This window comes from Phyllostomus hastatus, unplaced genomic scaffold (assembly GCF_019186645.2).
Source record: "Phyllostomus hastatus isolate PE091 unplaced genomic scaffold, TTU_PhHast_1.1 phas_contig_5, whole genome shotgun sequence".
Lineage (NCBI taxonomy): Eukaryota > Metazoa > Chordata > Mammalia > Chiroptera > Phyllostomidae > Phyllostomus > Phyllostomus hastatus.
This window is the reverse complement of record NW_025333897.1, coordinates 1,034,199-1,054,168: the sequence shown is the minus strand read 5'-3', so window position 1 is coordinate 1,054,168 and position 19,970 is coordinate 1,034,199. Positions and strand designations below refer to the sequence as shown.

At 53.2% G+C, this 19,970-nt stretch overlaps 1 protein-coding gene across 8 annotated transcripts; it reads right to left on the bottom strand.

The window, feature by feature from the left end:
• Positions 1-618: 618 nt before the first annotated feature.
• On the bottom strand, positions 619-19,926 carry CUNH19orf47 (chromosome unknown C19orf47 homolog). 8 transcript variants are annotated; one of them, XM_045846623.1, is made up of 12 exons: positions 19,834-19,926; positions 18,274-18,375; positions 17,317-17,348; positions 15,954-16,005; positions 11,540-11,627; positions 11,306-11,420; positions 9,582-9,663; positions 6,478-6,615; positions 4,819-4,971; positions 3,455-3,525; positions 1,556-1,913; positions 619-900 (listed from the first exon to the last, which is right to left on the bottom strand). In XM_045846623.1, exons 4-12 carry the CDS (start codon positions 15,970-15,972, stop codon positions 803-805), a joined length of 1,122 nt encoding a protein of 373 aa, XP_045702579.1. In that variant the 5' UTR covers positions 15,973-16,005; positions 17,317-17,348; positions 18,274-18,375; positions 19,834-19,926; the 3' UTR covers positions 619-802. The 8 variants fall into 8 exon arrangements, with proteins under 8 accessions (XP_045702579.1, XP_045702573.1, XP_045702571.1 ...); XM_045846617.1 differs by adding an exon at positions 18,832-19,071 and having other exon boundaries at positions 619-1,913; positions 19,834-19,892; XM_045846615.1 differs by having other exon boundaries at positions 619-1,913.
• Between the last annotated feature and the right edge of the window lie 44 nt (positions 19,927-19,970).

Below are 19,970 nucleotides of genomic sequence, written 5' to 3'. Positions count from 1 at the left end.
TCTTCTGCCTGAACACCCTCCCCTGAACTCCACATGGCTGTTTCCTCTCATCTCCAGCTCAGCCTGCCTGTCACCTCCTCCAAAAGGCCTTCTTACTACCAACATCTAAAGAGAGCCTGGCCACCTTCACACCCCTCAGTCCTCTGGACAGCACAGTCACCACCTCCCTGGACGGAGAGGTCAGCCAGTGGGCAGGGGCTGGTCCACTCTACTCTCAGAAGGGTCCCAGCCCCCAGAACAGGCCTGGCCCAGGGATGGGGCTGTACAGCAACAAGCAGGTGGAAATCAAATCCGTAGGACCCCTTCGCTTTCTCATGGAGCCTGCAGCTTGGAGAGCAGCCACAGACAGAGTGACAGAAACAGGTGAAACCGAGGGAGGGGGAGGGCAGAGTGACAGAACCAAGGCACTTTGTTAAGGGAAGGAGGAAGCCCAGCTGAAAGGGGACCTCGGCTAGTCCGTGCATGGACTCGGGCCGCCGCAGGGACTGGGCCCACGTGTGTGCAGGCAGCCCGACCTTCGGAGGCAGAGCCCAGCCCTTCAGACCGCCCCCCCGCAACATTGTGCTTTGTGTGAAGAACAATCTTGTGACTCACCTTGAAGGAGGGGAAGGAAACATATGAAAGTCACAAAAATATATTAAAACAGCTGTTTTCTTCTCTCTTGGCACTGGCCTTCCTTCCCAGTGCCCCTTGCCCACCACCCGCCACAGCCTCTCAGAGAGATGCCCAGGGCAGGGAGACGGAGGTGCCCCTGCTGCAGCCCAGGGCCCGGGCAGCCCCTCCAGCCCGGGAGTGAGGCCTGCTAACAGTCTCTACGGGCTCCACGCCACGGTCGACGAGGGGGCCGCTGGGAGGCCGCAGATGCAGGAGGGCCAGGCAGGATGCAGCGGACAGTCGGGCCTTGCCACAGGGACAGAAAACAGAAGAGAAATGAACAGACTGCAGGGGGGAGACAGGAGAGTTAAAGCAGTAAAAGCTGGGGGACAGAGGAGTGAGGGAAGTCGGGAAGCGGCGGAGGGGTGGGGGGAGACCCAGCAGGTGACACCCACTCTGGGGGACCAAAAGGCCAAGGACCTGGGGTTTGAGGCAGTGGATGCTGCTGAGAGGGAGGGAAGGGGACAGAGGAGAGGACAAGGGCACTTGGCACTCAGGAGAGGTAGAAAATGGGCCCTGCCAAGGCCACAGTCAGAGAGGACAGAGCAGAGGACGTGAGAGAAGGGAAGTCCCAGAGCGGCAAGGCCAGGCCACACGACCACCTCAGACTCAGGAAAACGAGGTGCATCCCCGCAAAGCTGGGACCCGGCCTGAATGCCGGAGGAGGACCAGCAGTGTCATCCAGAAGCGGGGCCGTGCCCTCGCTGAAGACTGACGGAACCAGGAGCCTAGGAAGGGGCCTGCGCCCCACCCGTGGGCTAGAAGGTCCTGCGGCCCAGTCTTTTGAACACGCTCACAGTGCCCGCGTGGTCCATCTGGGCACCAAGGCCCTCGCTGGAGCTGTTCCCCCGGGGCCCTAGAGTCCTCTTAATGGTGACCTTGACCTTGGCTGAGGACTTACTCTTGGTGCTCGTGACCTGGCTGTCCTGGGCCTCGGGCACAAGGGCAGTCTTGCCCAGTCTCTGGATGATGCTGACTTTGGACAGAGACTCTGGCTTCCTCTCAAGCCTGGGCTGGGCGTTGCTGGCCAGGCGCCGCAGCGGCGGGGTGTTGGGGGTGTTGGCCTTCGTCACCGAGCTTGTGGCCTTGGCTTTGATAGTCAGTGCTGGCTGGGGGCTTGTCTTGGTTGGGCCCCGGCCTAGCTTCTTCAGGACCCCGGCATACTGCAGGACAGAGCTGCTGCTCTCATTGTCGCTGTCCCAAGCCAGGTCCTCATCCAACTCTGGCGTGGCCCCCAGGCGGCTGAAGACTCCCGTGGGCTGTGGAGGTCAGAAACGAGACGAGTGAGTCGCTGAGTCACCCAGCCCACACTCGTGGAGAGCTGCCTCATGTGCCTGGCCCCAGGGGGGTCACCGTTGGGAGAAACATCCATTGGTGACACCCTAGACAGTGGCCAGGGCCATCACAGGGGGTGCCCAGGGAGCTGGGAGTGGCCCACAGGACACTCCTGATCTTGCATGGAGCTCAGGAAAAGCTCCCTGCTGAAGGGACATCTGAGGTGGAATCTAAGAACTGGCAGGAAGTGGGTCTAGTGAGGAGGGGAGGAGAAAGCGTGCGCCACGAAGAGGTAAGACCATCAGCTCTGGTTTGCAGGTGGACAGGAGAGAAAAGACGAATTTGGTCATCACTCAACAGATATTTTCTGAGTTCCTACTCTGTACCTGGCCCTGGGCTGGGCGTTGCTGGAACACAGCTGTCACCAAGATAGACCTGGCCCTGCCCTCAGGGGGCTCACAGTCCAGAGGGGAAGACAGACCTGGCATTGGAAATGACACAGTGATTCTCCAATGACAACGACAGTTCCGGGAAGTTTTAGGGAGCACGAACGTTTAGGCCCTCAAAGCGGAGTCAGCAGAGGAGGGAGTGTGGGCTAAGACCCCACGCCAGAAGCAAGAACAAGCAGGGCTCTCGCTTCGTGCCAAGCTCCTGACGGGGCTGCGTCTTCCAGCCACGTGCCCCCGAGTGCTGGTGTCACACTCGGCTGTGGTTCCAGGAAGTGAGAAGAGGCCGGAGTGGGTAAGGCAGGAAATGCAGCGTGGGAGCTGCACCACAGTTAATACGAGGTGGCATTTACCGTGTGCTTACCACACCCTGGGCACCCCCAGGACCACGCAGGTACGTAGCCCTTAATCCTCACGACCGCACTATGAGGCGGGCACTGTACAGATATGGGAACTGAGGTCGGAAGGGCATAAGTGTGTCGCCAGGCAGTGGCAGAGCCAGATCCCCTCCAGGCGGTGGGACCAGGCTGGGCGCTCCTGACCACATGCTGTGCCCAGGGCCCAGGAGACCGCTGGCCGAGGACAGCAGAGGCAGGCGCCTGTCCTGCGGGCAGCACGCACTGCTGCTGTGGGCAAAGGGCTGAGGGGCTCGCTGTGGCTGTGCGGAGACCAGTTAGGAGGCTACTGCCCTGTCCAGACAGGGACAGGAGGCAGAGCAGACAAGACTGGTGGCACCATCAGCCTGGTGACTGCCCAGAATGAGGGCAGTGGGGCACCCCCGAGCCAGAGCCCGAGAGGAGCTGCTTTGGGGATGATGCTGAGGCTGACGTGGGACATGGTGGTGGCAGGAGTCCAAGAGCGGCACCCAGGAGCTGGCCAGGCCCCGGGGCTTCACCCGGGGAGAGGTCAGGGCAGGAGATGGCCAGGGAAGCCACCAGAGCAGAGAAGGGAACTGAGGCTGGACAGGTGGGTGAGGCAGCCCCCAGGTGGGCCGGGGTGTGGTGCGGGGAGGGCCAGGAACAACACCTGGGGAGGACGAGACTTCGAGAGCCCCGAGTGGCTCCCTGTCTCCAACTCACTTTATTTCCCGTCGTCGTGTCTGCCTTGGTCTCGGCGCCGAGGCGGTCAAACACAGACGTCCTATGGACACCTGGAGGGAAGCGAGGCCATCATGCAGCACCTGCTGAGTGGCCCCTGTGGGCCCAGACCAGGCGGAGCACCGTGCAGACGAGGGAGGGGCCAGCCCGGCCAGCCCAGAGCCCGGCCAGCCCGGGCACGGCAGGCACAGACGGGGCCCTGTCGGGTTCCGGTCTGCACTGGCAGGGCAGCGCTGGCTTCGGCCCAGGTCCACGTCTGGCCAGTGTCAAATGTGGGAAGTGTCCCCTAAGCTGACACACACTCCTCATACCTGGTACGAGTTCATAAGGTGCATGTGTGGGATGCGTTCTTAATCCCTGCTCGTGCCTCCCCTTTTAGGGGTCATTGGCCTCTGAGAGAATCCGGTGAAGGGTCATAAGGCCTTTCCCTAAATAGCCGCCCACAGGGTCCTCAATGTTGTGATCATAGACACTGTGGGGATGTTAACAACCACCGACAAGGACGGGTTCAGGCGTGCCTGGTGCCTGTGGGGGACTGGCTCCAGGAACCCCGTGGACACCGAAGTCCATGGAGCTCAAGTCCCTCACATGTAATCTACATTCCCACAGAGGTTAAAGCAGGGTCGCCCCCTCATCGCTGCATTCACGTGGATTCAGTGTAGCACGCGGCATGTGGCAAATTCAAGTTCTGCAGTTTGGAAATTTCTGGGATTTTGTTCCCCTGAGTGTTTTTGATCTGCAGCTAGTCGAGCCCACGGATGCGGAACCTGTGGGTATGGAGGGCTGGCAGCAGATACACCAGCGCTGACGTGCAAGGATCCTGATACAGGGGCCCTTGGACGCCCACAGGATGATGCTGCATGTTCAGAAAGAAAAAAACACCTAGGTGTGCGTGGACACGTACAGAGATGCAGATGAGTTCAGGGACCCTAGTCAGGGATGCTGGTCTAGAAAGGGAACAGCAGGCGAGGAATGTGGGGGACAGGAGAGAGTCTGTTTTTACTGCATATGCTTCTGCATCATCTGAGTGATAATGACAGTTCCCACTTTTCTGGGCACCTGTCCTCAGCCAGGCCTGGTCCCAGGCTTAGGGGCAGGCCATCACCAAGTCTGTGCCCCCGCCCCGTGGGGAAGAGCGCCAGTGGAGGAACCAAGCAGGCCCGCAACACTAACCTCAGGGCAAGAGAGCACAGGTGGCGACCTACCCCGGCCCCTATGGCCACCATTGCTGTTCCCTCGGTGCAAGGCCCCTGGATCTGGTTGGAGCCTGCTCCTCTTCCCATGCCAGTGGGATGCGACCAAAGGGAACCTGTCTCTGCTGAAGCACGCCCCTGCCAGGCCAGTACCTTTCGCTGCCTGTTGCTGCTCGAGGATCTTGCGGGTCCGGGGGGTGGTGCCTTTGGGCATGTTGATGATGTACTTCCCCTCCATCTCGGCAGTCACCCTGCGTCTCTTGGTGGGAACAGTCAGGCTCTCCTCCTCCCGGTGGGCCAGGGCGGCTGGGGAAGACGGTGGGGTGAGTGCCTTCTGGGATGGAAGGTTCTCCCAGAGGAGGGACTAGATGCTCTGTGAAGGGCACTCACGTGCCCTTTGTCTCCATGCGTCTGCAGGACTGGATCCCCTACTTCTCAACCACCCCCATCACCACGGACTCTGAACCACCAAGAAACTCAGAGGCCTAGGCACGATGGGGCACAGAATGGGGCCAGCTCCCCGGGCTGCAGTGGTTCTCTGTGGCTCTGCCCGTGTCCCAAGGAGGCTCATCTCCCAGCCCAGCCAGACTCCCCTCCGACACGGGGTGGGTGGGAAGGTTACAGAGCTCCCACTAGGCAGTAGTTTCGCAGGTGTGCCCACTCTTCAAAAATTAATCAAGCCGTATACTTACAATTTGTGTATAAGTTACACTTTCATTTTTTAGAAAAGAATCCCCTCAAATGTGTCAATGGGTAAGAATTCCAGTCCCTCCCAGGCTCACTATCTTTTCAATACATTAGAAATTACTTTGAACTTTCTTGCTCATGGAACACAAAAAAGGGCCAGAGGCCGGTGGAGGCACCTCCCGACACCCACAGCAGGAAGGGAACCCAAGGGCAAGGTGGAGGCAGACAGAGCACTGGGGCTGGGACCTGAGAACGAGGCCCCTCCCTGGGCCTCGTTTTCCACGGTGCCAAGGTCACTGTTGAAGGATGGGTCCGATGGAGGCAGGAAAGCGGCAGAGAGAGGGGTGGGAGCCCTAGGCCAGAACCCGGTTCCCAGCTTTCAAGCTGGGACCCAGAAGAGGAAGAGAGGCCCACCACAGAGAAGTCCTCGGGGGGCGCGTGCTCCAGAAGAAGGGACCACCAGAGCAGAGACCCCAAAGGGCAAGGAGTCTGTAGGGGACTGAGGCAGGAGCAAGGGCGAGGGACAGGAGATCTCTTGCCACAGGAGATGAATCCACAGTAGGACTGGGTTTTATCACTGGAACAATGGGAAGCCCTGGAGAGTTCTCGACAAGGGTGTGAAAGGACCAGGTTGAGGGTTCTGAAGGAACCCTGGCTGCTGAGAGGAAACGGTAGTCTCTTTACCTCTGACCCCAGGCATCGAACACAGGGCTGGGCTCAGTGAACATCTGTTAAAAAAAAAGACTGAACCACCTGCAGTCAACGATGCTGTCCTGCACACTTAAAGCTGTGTTGAGAGGGTAGATCTCATGTTAAGTGTTCTTACCACAATAAAATAAAATTAGAAATACTGAACCAACCCCTGAGTGAGAACCATAGGGCACCCATGCCTAAGCACACCATCTCAAGTGCTTCCGACTGTCCTCTGGGTAGGGGACCACCAGCCCCGTTCCACTGATTTGGAAAGCGAGGCCCACAGAGGCGCCGTGACTCGACCACGTCTGAACACTGGGAACCCTAGTGGCCTGCAAAGCACTGGCAATGTTGGGAACATGGCCCCCAAACACCACCTGCAAACCCACATTCACCTCCAGCTCCTTCCACCACCCGCCCGAATCCCCTCACCAGCGGCCTTGGCACTCTTCGCTGCCATCTTGTTGGACACAGTGACGGAGATCTTAGAGGTGCTTGTGTCTGGCCGCCTGGGGGGAGTTCCAGGCGGGGAATCACGGTTCAGGCTGTTGGCGATCATGCGGGAGGCGGCTGTGGGGAGGAAAGGAGAGAGTCCAGTTAAATGGGCCCTGGGAAGGGGTCCCGGCTGGAGAAGGCCAGCCTCAGGACTGGATGGGGAAGAAGCAACCAGAATCACTCTGTGACTGCACTGGCCTCAGGTGGGGATGCTTGGGGGTTGGGTGGGCCAGGACTCCCAGGAACAGCCTACCCCTCCCCACTCCAAGGCCCTTCCATGGGGCCCAGAGCCAGATGGCCCCTACCGCACTTCGCCCACCAGTTACCCAGCTCTGTGCTAACCCTGTCCCTCCCTTCCCAGCTTTGCTACAGCCAAGCTGGTCCCTGGGTGTCGGCCTGGCATGTGGTTCCCTGAGTACCAACAGGCTTGCTATGCCTCTTCACACACATCTCCTCTCGCAGGGCGCTTCCTTGGAGAAAGCATCCTGACCATCCATCAACCTCTGCCCCTTTGCCCTGCACTACACTCTCTCCTCACAGCCCTCATCACTGCTCGGCGTTAAATCACACTTATCTGCTTACTGGAGGGCTCTCCCACGAGCACGCAAGCTCCATGAGGAACCACTGCCTGTTTACTACTGAAGCCCCAGTGCCTACAACATTCCTGGTACTTCACAAGTCCTCGATAAACATCTCCTGAAAAGATGGACACTATTACCAAACTTCCCAACATCCCCACCACAGACTCTACAGCCAACCAACTTTAAAGACCAGGGAACTAGGGCTCAGCCAGGCCCCTGGGCCATGTGGGACTGGCTCCAGCTGGTGACCTCCCTCAGGGGTGGGAGGGCAGTCTCTGGGGGCCCCGATCTTCTGTAGAGCAGGAGGAGGGGTGTCCCAGATGTAAGGTGAGAACCACAGCCCACATCCTGGAGGGCCAGCCCCAGCGTGGGAGGGAGACAGTCAAGGACATGGTGTTTTACCACGACAGCTAAGCACCGTTTGGGTAGAGGGAAAACAACTGTCTCTGCTCAGCTGCATGTGAACAGCAGTCAGGATGTCAGGGTCTAAAGAACTGTTCTCTCCGCCACCAAACCAGACACATACATTTGACAGCACAGGGAGCATGCCAGAGGCCGTATCAGGAACGCTGTTTTGGAGCACTCTTCCCACCTTCCCTTCTTTGCCTGTTTCCCCTTCTTATTTCATTGCCTATTTTCACCACTAGTGATTTTGTTGGTTTTAATTTTTAATATTTATTTTAAACTGCCCTGGCTGGTGTGGCTTGGTTGGAGCACCATTCTGTAAACCAAAAAGTCACAGGTTTGGTTCCCAATCAGAGAACATACCTGGCTTGCAGGTTCAGTCCCCAGTTGGGGTACATGCAACACACAACCGATCAATGTTTCTCTTTCACATCGATGTCTCTCTCTCTTCCTCTCTCTCCCTCCCTTCCCCTCTCTCTAAAATCAATAAGCATGTCCTCAGGTGAGGACAAATTTTTTTTATTTAAAACATTCAGAATGGTACGAAGAGTATGCACACCCTAATTTCACTCATGTAGACTTGAAAGACCAAACTAATCCATGCTGTTAGAAATCAAGGGGGTGAGTGCCCCTGAGATGGGGAGGTGACACTGGGCATGTTCCTGGATGTGGCACCACTGCCTGCATGGTTGCCCGTCTGCGAAAAGTCACGCAGCTGCACGCACGTCATGGTCTGAACCCTTTTCTGCATGTAAGTTGTGGGGTGTGTTTGCAGAAAGAAACCCCAGTTTGTTCAGCCTTCCTCATCCATGCCTTTGGGTAGGCCCTGCCCACAGTGACTCTAGGCTGAGCCATGTGACTGGCTCTGGCCAATGGAACAAGAGCAAATGTTATATAAGCAGAAGCTTACCAGGTGATTTGAGAAATGGGGCCTGCCCACCTATGCTGCTTTTGGGAGCTCTGCAACTACTACTGTGTGGACAAGCCTGGGCTCGCCTGCTACAAAATGAGAGGTGTGGCCAAGTTGCCCCTGTTGGCGTAGATGACATCACGCCAACCACCGGATGTGTGCGTGAGGCCTCCCCACTCACCCAGCCTCACCCAAGCTGCCAGGCGACCATGGAGACCAGTTGAACTGGTCCAGATCAGAAATGACCAGCCAAGTCACAAAACCATGAGAAATAAAAGTCTGTGTTTTAAACCAGTTTGGGGGTGGCTTGTTAAGCAGCAAAGGCTAACTAATATACATGTTAAATTTCTTAGGTTTATTTTTTTTAATATATCACACTGCTGAAAAGTAGAGCCCGTTCTCCCCTTTACAGGTCCCATATTTCCAAATTCACCGTTTCACTAAGATGTGTGTGTGGCCCTGCACTAACACTCACGATGCTTTTGTGGTTACTCGCAGACATGCACAGAACGGCCAACACTGAGCCACGCATCGCCCCCGCTCCCAGCTGAGATGGAACGAGGCACACGCTGCGTCCCGGTTTCAGCTCTCGAAGTCAGTACACGTTCTTCTCGGGGTCTATTTAGGGCCACATTTTCATACTTTTGTGCTTTTTGTTACTGACTTTGCTGTTGAAAATGTCCCCTGAGCAGAGGACTGAAGTGTCACTTGGTGTTCCCAAGTGTGAGAAGGCAGTGGTGCATGCACCTTACGGAAAACGTGCGCATTAGATTAGCTCCGCTCAGGAAGGAGTGGCGGTGCTACTGGCGGTAAGTTCAGTGGTAATGAAATAAGGTGTCTTTAAGCGGAAACACACGTAAAAGGAGGTTCTGCACCGATCCCCTGATGAAAAATGTTACGATCACAGGACTGCGGGAACCTAACCCTGCGTCTCCCCGAGAGGCGGTGCTCTGGTGTTCGCTATTTCAGCGTTTGCCGTGACTTTGTGGAGCAGAACCATCGCCACCCCCTCATTACCCAGCGTGTTCTCCCCAGGAGAAGAGGGCCTCAGGCCTTGGCTGCCACCCCCGAAGACTCCAGATGTGCTCCCTTCCTTGTGGGAGTGCAACAGTGAAGGACAGAAGGCCCGGGCAGATGGGACTCACCGCTGGAGGCGCCTCGGCGCATCTCGCCTGGGAGGGGGCTGGGGCTACAGGGCACTGACTCAGTGGCAGCTTTGCACACATCCTGTAACAAAACAAAACAAAACAGGGGCCCCAGTTACCACGGGGACAGGGGCATGAGGCGGGGAAACAGGAGACCCAGAAATCTAAGCAAAAGAAGGGGTATCAGAACTGCTAGAGGAAAGACTTCAAGACTTCCCACTCCTAACCATGAGAAAGCATCAGACAAGCCCTGACTGAGGGGCATGCTACAAAACACCTGACCCGCACGCACTCTTCATTCAGAACTGTCAAGGTCATGTCAAGTCCCTGTGCTGGGCACCTGAAACTAACACAATATTGCATGTCCACTGTAGTCAAAAAATTACACTTAAAATATATATCTCTAAAGTAAATCTACTTAATAAATTACTTAATCTACTTTATTAGTAAATTAATACATCTACTTAATCAGCTTAATAAAGCTGATTAGCTGTAACTTGAAGGGAAAAACTGTCAAGGTCATCAAAAACTCAGGAAGACGACAAAGCTGTCACAGATCGAGACAAAGAAGGCAGGTCAACCCAGTGAGGCATCCTGGGACAGAGCAAGGACACTGATGGACAAATGGACAAAATCCACGTGGTCCTAAATTTAGTTAGTGACAGCTCACTGCTGCTCCTTTCTCAGCTCTGACAAATATGCCATCAGTAGGTGAGAGGTTCACATTAGCAGAAGCTGAGTGAAGGACACACAGAAATTTTCAGTACTATTGCTGGAACTTTCCTAGAAATCAAAAATTACTCCCAAATTTGAAAGTTTAAACAAAAAAATCATTTTTTTCTCTGTGACCATCTCCATGATAACTCGAATAATGTCCCTGGCTCGGAAAGCCCTCACTTTGGGGTCCTGTCCTGCACAAGGGGAACACGGAGGCCGTCTCCGGGCTGGAGGGGGCCCCTGGAACCGAGGAGCGTGACTCGGCAGCCACCGAGTGGTACAGCAGAGTGCTTGAGAGGGCAGCTCTGGGGTCAGTTTCCTCTCCGTTGGGAGCAGGGACGAGCAAGTGAGTTACTATGTCTAAAGGGTGGAGATGGCCTGGCAGGCATGGCGGGCACTTGGTAAGTGTTAGCGACCCTAACTTCACAAGCATTTCACTCCGGGCCTGGCGCTCCTTGCCACATACATACACTATTTGGTATGGGTGGCCACAGTCACCCTGTGCCACAGGGGTGTGTGAAAAGCCGGTTTCAGAGACACCCAGGGAGGTGAAATCTCTAATCTAAGGACACTGCGACAGGAGGGGCCGATAACGGAACAACCATACTGTTGGCTACCGACTGAGTCCCACAGGAAGCTGCTGTTCTGGGGACAGAGAAGAATCCTGGTATTGATCTTTATCATTAGGAAGATGAGAACTAGTAACAATAATCATAGTTATAGTTATAGGGAGTCTGTACTGAAGCCATACTTTTTATACTGTACTAGGGTTTTATATAATGTACTACCAGCACCCACCCCACAAAATACATTAGCCTATGTGAATACTACAGGTAAGCAAATAAGGCCCAAAGAGTTTAGGCAATGTGCCCAGTGTCACTCAGCTAATGCAGAGCCAGCCTTGGAACCCAGGCCTGCCTGCCTTTGCTTCCAAGCCTCCTGTTGGCTCTACCACTGCCCATCCTCCCCACCCTAAACTCAGGGGCGGAGCAGAGCAGAGCACCCACCTGACGGTGCACCACCTTGGCGTGCTTGAGAATGGCAATGATGTCGCCCACCACGGTCACACCCAGCTCGTTCATGATTTCCTTGTTTAGATCCAGAAGCATGCTCTTCTGGATCCTGCAGGACATGGTCAGTGGCCACAGGTGAGCCTGGGTGGGTGGGCCAGCCAACTCCCAGTCCCCTCCCATCTCTTCCCTCCTCTCCCCAAGTCCAGCTCTGTCCCCTGGAGCCCTTACCTATTATCCACAAACATCACGGCGTAATTGACAGCAGGTCCTGGAGGAATGCCGGCTTCCTTAAAGAACTGGATCCACTCGGAAGTGGCTGGTGGGGGTGGACAGGGCTCACTATTCACATTATTCTCTTTGGAGAGCGACCACAGCAAAACCACAACAGCAATGCTTCCCACAAATTAACTGCTCATCAAATGCCAGGCCCTGTGCTGAGTGCTCTGCACGTGTAATGGAGTCACGCCGCCTGATAAGCCTGTGAGTTAAGTGGCACTGACTCCTCCACTTTGCCAGTGAGGAACTGAGGCTGAGAGCAGCTGGGCAGCTCGCCTGCAGCCACAGGAACAAGCAGCAGTGTTCCTCAGCCCATGTGCTCCCATACTACCCTTCCCCTTGCAGCTCTGCCCTGCCCTGGAACGTGACCTGCAGTGATCATTGCCAGTACAGCCCCTACCCCCATGCTTGGCCAATGACTGATTTGGGGCAGCTGAGACTCTGGGTTCTCTGCCCCAGTCCCCATCAGCGGGCCCAGTCCTTGAGAGTGGCAGGATCCGCAGGTGAATGGAAAGAGAAGTCACAGAGCCCTGGCCAGGTTGTTCAATTGGTTAGAGCATTGTCCTGATACACCAAGGTTGTGGGTTCGATCCCCAGTCAAGGCACATACAAGAATCAACCAAAAGCCCTGGCTGGTGTGGCTCAGTGAATTAGCACCAGCCTGCAAAAGTCACAGGTTCAATTCCCGGTCAAGGCACATGCCCGGGTTGAAGGCCAGGTCCCCAGTTAGGGGTGAGAGAGAGGCAACCAATCAATGTTTACTTCACACATCGATGTTTCTCTCCCTCTCTTTTTCCCTCCCTTCTCCTCTCTCTGAAAATAAATAAAGTCTTTAAAAAAAAAAAACCCAAGAAGAATCAACCAACAAATGCATAAATAAGTGGAGCAACAAAACTCTCGCTCCTCTCTCTTAAATCAATAAAAAGATTTCAACAACAACAAAGAAAAGGTCACAGAGCTGTCCCACAGGTGGTAAGCAAGCCCCCACCTCAGCACAGGAGTAGCCCAGCCTTACAGTGAGGCATGGGGGTTACAAGCATCAGTTTTGGAGCTTGGGTTCAAATCCTGGCTCTGCCTTTTCCCAACTGGGGGACTTTGGGCAAGTTAGCACTTGGTGATTCAGTTTCCCCATCTGTAAATTTGGGAATAACTTCAGTAAGTACGTACAGAGCACTTGGCACAGGACAGGCCCCGCCCAAAGGTACATGGGACACTACAGGGCACAAGACAAAGCCCCTTCCTTCCCGGAGCTGACATTCCAGAGGTAACAGCACCTATATCCTTGGGTCACTGTGCAGACTCAGTGCAGAAGTCCGAGCAAAGGGCTCTAAAGTGGAGGCGGGGCCAAAGGACATCCTCAGCCCCTGCAGCTATTCTCACTATTACCGTGATTCTGCCACCACCACACGCAGAGCCTAGGCCAAGAATAGGCAGACCCCACCCAGGTAGTTTTATTGTTTCCAAACTTCTTTCCTGTCCTCTTGGGTGTGGCCTTCAAATTGACCCTGATCTGTCAGGCCAGGTTAGCTAAGATCATTGATTTCAAATAGAACTTTTTTTCACATTTTACTATCTCTGAAGCCAGGATCTGCCTCACCATCAATGGTGTGCTGCAGTTTAATAGGCAACATTCTTTCTCTTTCCCATGGTACATCACATCACATCCAACATCCCATGCTAGTTTAGATTAGAGAAAAACTGGTACTGCTCTGCCCATTCTGCTTAGGACAGCCAAGGCTCTGAACAGGGAACAAGGCACACTCTGGGTCCGATGTTTGGCAGGTGACAGTGCGGGGCTCACGCTCACACCCAGGAACCACGCCTCTTCCTCGGAGGCCACTGCCCACCGGGCCAAAGGCCTGTATTTCCAGTTGAGAAAGGTGGACTCATGCCCACGGGAAAGGTGCTGCCACCTTCTACTCTGCACAGGCACTAGGTACCCGCTAAGCCAGGGTGCCCTGGCTTCCATCAGCCAAAAGCAGGCACCTTTGTCTAAGTATCAAAAGGCACCATGTAATGATTCCATTTATAAATGTCCAGAACAGTAACTCTACAGAAATCCACAGAGACAGAAAGTAGATGAGTCGTTGCCAGGGGCTGTAGGTGGGGGGAGTGACTACTAATGGGTATTGGGGCTTTTGGGAGATGAAAATGTTGAGGTCCTGGCTAGGTAGCTCAGTTGTTTAGAACAGTGGTCCCCAACCTTTTGGGGGGCGGCGAGGAGGGACAGGAGGTGGAGCTCGGGCGAGGTTCAACAAAGGCTGTGGATGGGCAGCCCGGGGGTTGGGGCATCGTCCAAATACACAAAGGTTGCAGGTTCAACCTCTGGTCAGGGCACTTACAAGAATCAACCAATGAATGCAAAAATAAGTGGAATGACAAATCGATGGCTGTCTCTCTCTCTCACATACACACTCTCCCTCTCTCTAAAATCAATTTTTTAAAAAGGAAATGCTTTGAAATTGACTGTGGCGATGGTTGAACAACTCTCTGAATAGAAAATATTGAACATAAAAACCACTGAACTGTACCCTTTGAGCAGGTGATTGTACAAAATGTAAACTGTGTGTCAGTCACACTGTTGAGGGGGAAAGAAGCGCCACCTAGGTTGGGGGTAGCTGCTGCCTGAAGCCGAGTCAAGGAACTGCAAAGCTCCGCATCCAGGCTGCACCATCTGCTGTGCACAGCAGGTCCTTGAGTAACACTGTTTCATTTAGCATCATTCTGTTGTAACACTGATGAGATACTATATGACTTAGCCCTTGTTTCTATCAATTTGCCTATGATGAACCTGGTTTCATTGTATGCCATTTTGCTTAAAGTCACATAACATAACCTACTGACAATGTTTAGTGAGGACTCAAAGCACTACTAAGAAGGAAACTAAGAAGGAAAATGTGCTGCCAATCAAATAGTCATAAGCCACTAGCTCTAAGACATGCTCCCATTTCAGAAATAAGAGGAGGAACAATGTGTGTCTTGCAATCAGGGAGGCGTGGCTCCCTGTACACAGTACCAGAATATTCACAGCAGCCTGTCTGGAGTAGCCCCAGCCCAGCAATGGTGCAATTTCTACAACAATAAGCAAACGGTGGTTATGTCTGTGGTGAAACACTACACAGTAGTGAAGAGAACTCCAGCACCCACAGCAACATCGATGACTTCGGGCATTGTGTTCAGCAAAAGCAGCCAGACAGAAAAGAACACATGGCGTGTTTTGTTCATGTAAATTCAAAACCAAAGTCTGTGGACTACAAAGAAAGGTAAGGAGAGATTATCACGAAGATGGTGGTTTATTCCATCTAGAGGAGAAAAGAGGTTGTGATTAGGGCGGGGCCTGCAGAGGGGTGGCCACATTCTATTTCTTGACCCAAAAGGTTGGTGGTAATTTGCTTTGTTTTTGTTTTTGTTTTTTAATCCCTCTCATACGTGCCCCAACCAAGGTTTGAACCTGCAACTAGGTATGTGCCCTAACTGGGGATCGAACCCATGACCTTTTGCTGCACAGGACAATACCCAACCAACTGAGCCACCCAGCCAGGGAAAGGTGGTATGTTTTTAAAACTTTTTCCTTGAACTATAACGCACATGCAACAAAGGGCCACATAAGTCAACAGATTTTCACACACCACACATCCATGTAACCAGCACCCAGATTAAGAAATAAAACATTTCCAACACCCCAGCAGTGCCCCAACCCCTCACCTTCCCTCTGTAGTCACTTCCCCCTGCCTCGTGAGAGGGACAGCCAGCTTCTGACGGCCTGAACTGTTTGCCTGTGTCTGCGCTTTATATAAATGGAATCATCACAGATACACTCAGCTGTTTGCTTTTTTAATTGCTCCTAGGACCAAATGTTTAATGAACTTTTCTATATACACAATACATTTCAAAAATGTTTAAAGCTACCAGCTAATATCTGCGCTTTGACAATTCCAAAATGGAGAATTTAAAGAAAATATGGTGACGAAGCTCATGAGAATAATAATAGCTAACATTCCTTGGGAACTATGTCTAGGATTTTACATTCAATAACCTCCTTAATCCTTATAACATCCCAGGATATAGGGAGTATTCGTATCTCCATTTTACAGGTGAGGAAACTGAGGCTCTGAGAGGCCATGTGGGAGATCTGCTGGACTTCCATACCCCAGTTCTTTACGGCTGGACTAGGCCGTCAGGAAGCCAGACACAGAGGGGAGGCGGGTAGGCCTTGAGCGGGCCCAGCCCCACCTCTACGTTCCTTAGCATACAGCTGTTCCTGCCTGTGATGGGCCCCCTCCCCCACCTCGTCTACCCCCAGCAAGGTCACACCTCAAAAAGGGAAGTGGGGAGAGGGGACCCCGGAGAGAAGACTAAGACTCACCCATAGTCACTGAGACCATTGTCACCCTGGCCCTGATGCTGCTCCCTGGAGCCTGGAAGAAAGAACAAGGGGAGAGGGCCCATGAGTTGCTGCCGGCTGTGGGTGTCTGTCCCTCTCTCGCTGCCTATCTGCCTGCCAGAGGAGCGTTCCTGGACTGGGGACTCAGAGCCCAGGAATAGCCTGGAGCAGCTGGCCGGAGGTCAGCCTGAGCCAGAGCTGCCACCACAACTATCACTTCTGCCTGGGAAAGGCCCAGGACAGCAGATGCCCACAGCTCCATTCCCACACACCTCAAAAAGTTTCTAGCTGGAATAAGAGAAGGACAGAAAAAAGACACCCCCTGCCCAAGACTTTAACCATAAATACTCATTCAGTCATCCAAAAACTGTGTACTGAGCACCTACTATGCGTGGAGCACTCTTCTGGGAACTAGGTATACTGAGGTGAACACAAACATGGAGCTTGGCATCTAGGTGAGGGCAGGGGAGAGGGGGGCACAGAGAGTAAGCAAGCAGAACAGTCAGCAGTGCAGGGTGTCAGAAAGCCTTCCGTGTCATGGAGTGAACGCGGAGGGCCTGGGAAGGAAAGGGCTGCAATTCTAACAGGGGGACCAGCAAAGATCACTCCAAAGAGATGTTCAGAGACCTAGCAGAGGTGGAGGGGTGAGCCATGTGGTTTACGGAAGAAGAGTGTTCCAGAGAAGGTACAGCAGGAGCCAGCGTGGCTGCAGCTGAGTGAGCGAGGAGGAGAGTGAGAGCTGACAAGAGCAGAGACGTGGGGCACCAGGTCGTGAGGGGCTTCAGAGAAGAAATGAAGAGCCAATTTTCACTTATAGGATTAGCAGGTGCTAGAAAGGTATTCAAGACGTATTAGCACCAGTAAAGACTTCCTCCTGGACATTAATAGTAGCACTGGAAGGAAACTAAAGGAAGTCACTTTCTCTCTTGATGATCTGACGCTGTCTGACTCCAGGACTGCGTCTCCCACACAGGCCTGGCCCAAACTTCCCACGCAGCCCCCATCCTCCACTCTGGCACTGCTGTCCCCTCCACTTCGTCTGCCCTCATCCTTCACTCTGCTCCCTGCCATCTGCACCAGCCCCCATTGATCCTTTGCTTTCACCCCTCCTCCATCTCCCCCATGGGATGCAGAAGGCCCTCTGTCCAGCACACATGATCTGCCCCCTCCCCTGCCCCCGAATTTTGATGGAATAGCAGAAGCAGTGTAAGAGTAAGGATTCTGGAACCAGACTTCAGGGTTCAGATCTGGCTCTACCACTTACTAGCTGTGTGGCCTTGGCAAATTACTTCACGTCATGCCTGTGTCCCCATCTGTAAACAAGGATGGTATAAACATCACTTACCGTAGACAAATGCTGTGAGGGCACGTGAGTTCCTGTGTACAAAGCATGTGAGCCACTGTCTGCTGCATACCAAGTACTCTCCAAAAGTGGGCTATTCTCCCCGCCAGGCCTCCCGCCCCAGCCTTCCCTCTAATACACAGGGGCTTTGCCTGCCTCCCAGTTTTCACACAGAGTGTCACCTGTGCCTGCAATGCTTGTCTCCTCCTGTCCTCCTGGTAGGCCCTTCCTCACTTTGCTTAGCTGCCACCTGCTTTGTATGCTTTCCCTAAGTCTGCACATGGGAGATTCTCCCCTCTGCCCTGGTTAGGATTCATCCTGCATCTCGCCAGCTTCTGCTGCATCCCTTATTGATGAACGGGACCACAAGACATCATTCCACCCGCTTTCTTCATTCTCTAAGACCCACTTTCCCTCCTGGATTTTACTGCTGGACGAAGACAATACAACTGCATCTCTCAAAGGGCAGAGCATGGAGAGGCTTCGACATGTCAGACAGAACAAAATGCTACATACCAAGCACTAACTATGCACTGGACATCATGCTGATGCCTCACAACCTCCTCATGAGCAAGGACTATTATTAGTCCCATTATAATCAATGAAGAAACCAACTCATCGAGGTGCAGTCATCTGCCAAATGCCACAGCTAGCCAGAAACTTTACCAGGATTCAAAAACAAGTTCTCCCTGATTCCAGTGCCCCTGCAGCAGCTCCTACTGAATATCTCCATGCCAAACGCTGAGCATATACACACCTCAGTGACTCTTCACGACCACAGGACAAGAAAGTAAAAATGATCCCCATGTTATGGATGAAAGTGGCAGGTCCCGGGGCACACAGTAACTGCGAGCCAGGACTTGAACCCAAGTCAGTCCAATGCTATGGCCAATTCTGGTGGAGGGGTGACTAAGAGCCAGGCGCTGTGATCTGTTTTGCAAGGTTTCAGTCAATGCTTACCAGAAGCCTTTGCGTACTGGTATCCTCCTACAGCTGCAGAATTCCCTGCTGGACTCAGTATCCTCTCTCCACCATCAAAAGCCCATTTTCAGCACTGACTCTCTGAACAGTTACAATTATAACATTAACAACAATGGAAAAAGGACCACTCCCAAAACTCAAGTAATTACCATGTACCAGATGCCCTGTGCTAAGCCCAATTCACCACTTCTGAACTTTGACTCTGGGGTAAGTTTCTGGGTTTTGCTTCCCTCAGTTATAAAATGATAAGAGCATCTAGAGAGGTTAGAGGGAGTAAATAAGTTCATAAATGCCAAGCCCTTAGAAAAATGCTCTGCAGGTGATGTATGTGCATTAAACAAAATAAATAAGTCTTCAGTGAGCTAGGGCAAGGGTAGGACAGTCACTGACTACGTCAGTTGTGTGCAAAGTGTGAGCTGGAGCGGAGTACAAAGTTACTTGATGGAGTCCCTGGGGCCTGACAACATGGAACCACATAGTACTAGTTATTCTCTTTCAGTTTCTGTCTAGTTTTTATTTTTATTTTTTAATCCTCACCTGAGAACACCCAACCAGGGATGGAAACTGCAACCCAGGTATGTGCCCTGACCAGGGATCTCGCAACCTTCTGGCGTAGAGGACAACACTCCAACGAACAGAGCCACCTGGTCAGGGCTCTGTCTACAGTTTAACAGATTGTTCTGCTTCCACTGTATTTCAGGTTGTGTTCCTTCTCATGGCCATCCAGGCCAGTCTTTGTTGAGATAGCAAATATTTTTTCTTTCTCAAGTTAAGTGACTGTAGGAAAATGCATCAGTAGTTTTAAAGAAAAGAAAGAAGTCATGGGGTTTGGAAAAATTGGCCAAATAGTAAGTGGCAGGAGGATGTTGCTTTCCCTGAGTCCAGATTCCAAGTTTTTCCTATTGCTGTCTTTGAGCTCCCTCCTTCCCTCTGCTTCTTTGGAAGTTCCAGCTACACCAATGACTCTTGGAATCGTCATTATGATAGTCCCAGTCTAATAAGCTCCTACCCATTACTGTGCCAGGCCCTGTGCTAAGGACTTGATATGCACATTTCATCAGCATCCTCACAGGGACCCTATGATATTGGGACCATTGGCCCACATTGTGTAAATAAATAAAATGAGATTCAGAGAAGTGAAGGCACAGGCCCACCGCCACGAAGTGGAGCTGAGATTTGAACCGAAATCGGATGGATTCTAGTCCAACAATCTTTCACGCTCCCACACCCAGATATTCCAGGCCAAGCACAAACATCACCATCAATACTAACAATACTAGTTCAATAACGAGTGAGCACTGTGCCAGGCTCTGAGCGAGGGGCTCCGACATGCACCAGCTGAATTTTCACTCCAACCTACAAGGAGGAAGCTATAGTTGGATTATGACCCCCACTCTACAGAGGAAAAAACTGAGGTTCAGAGAAAGAAGTCGCTCGTCCGGGGCTGCACAGCAGCGTCGGGACTGATTCCGGAGCCCCGAACGCCATCCATCCCCACCGTTTCCGGCCCAGTCCCACCTCCCCCGGCCCGCGCCTCACCTGGCCCTCCGGCCCGCGCCCACTCGCCCAGCCCGCCCACCTTCCCGGCGGAACCAACTGTCAGACCGCCCCCTCCCTCGGCCTGGAGGCCCGTCCCGGAAGCACCGCCCTCACCTCCGGAAGCCGGACTGACCCTC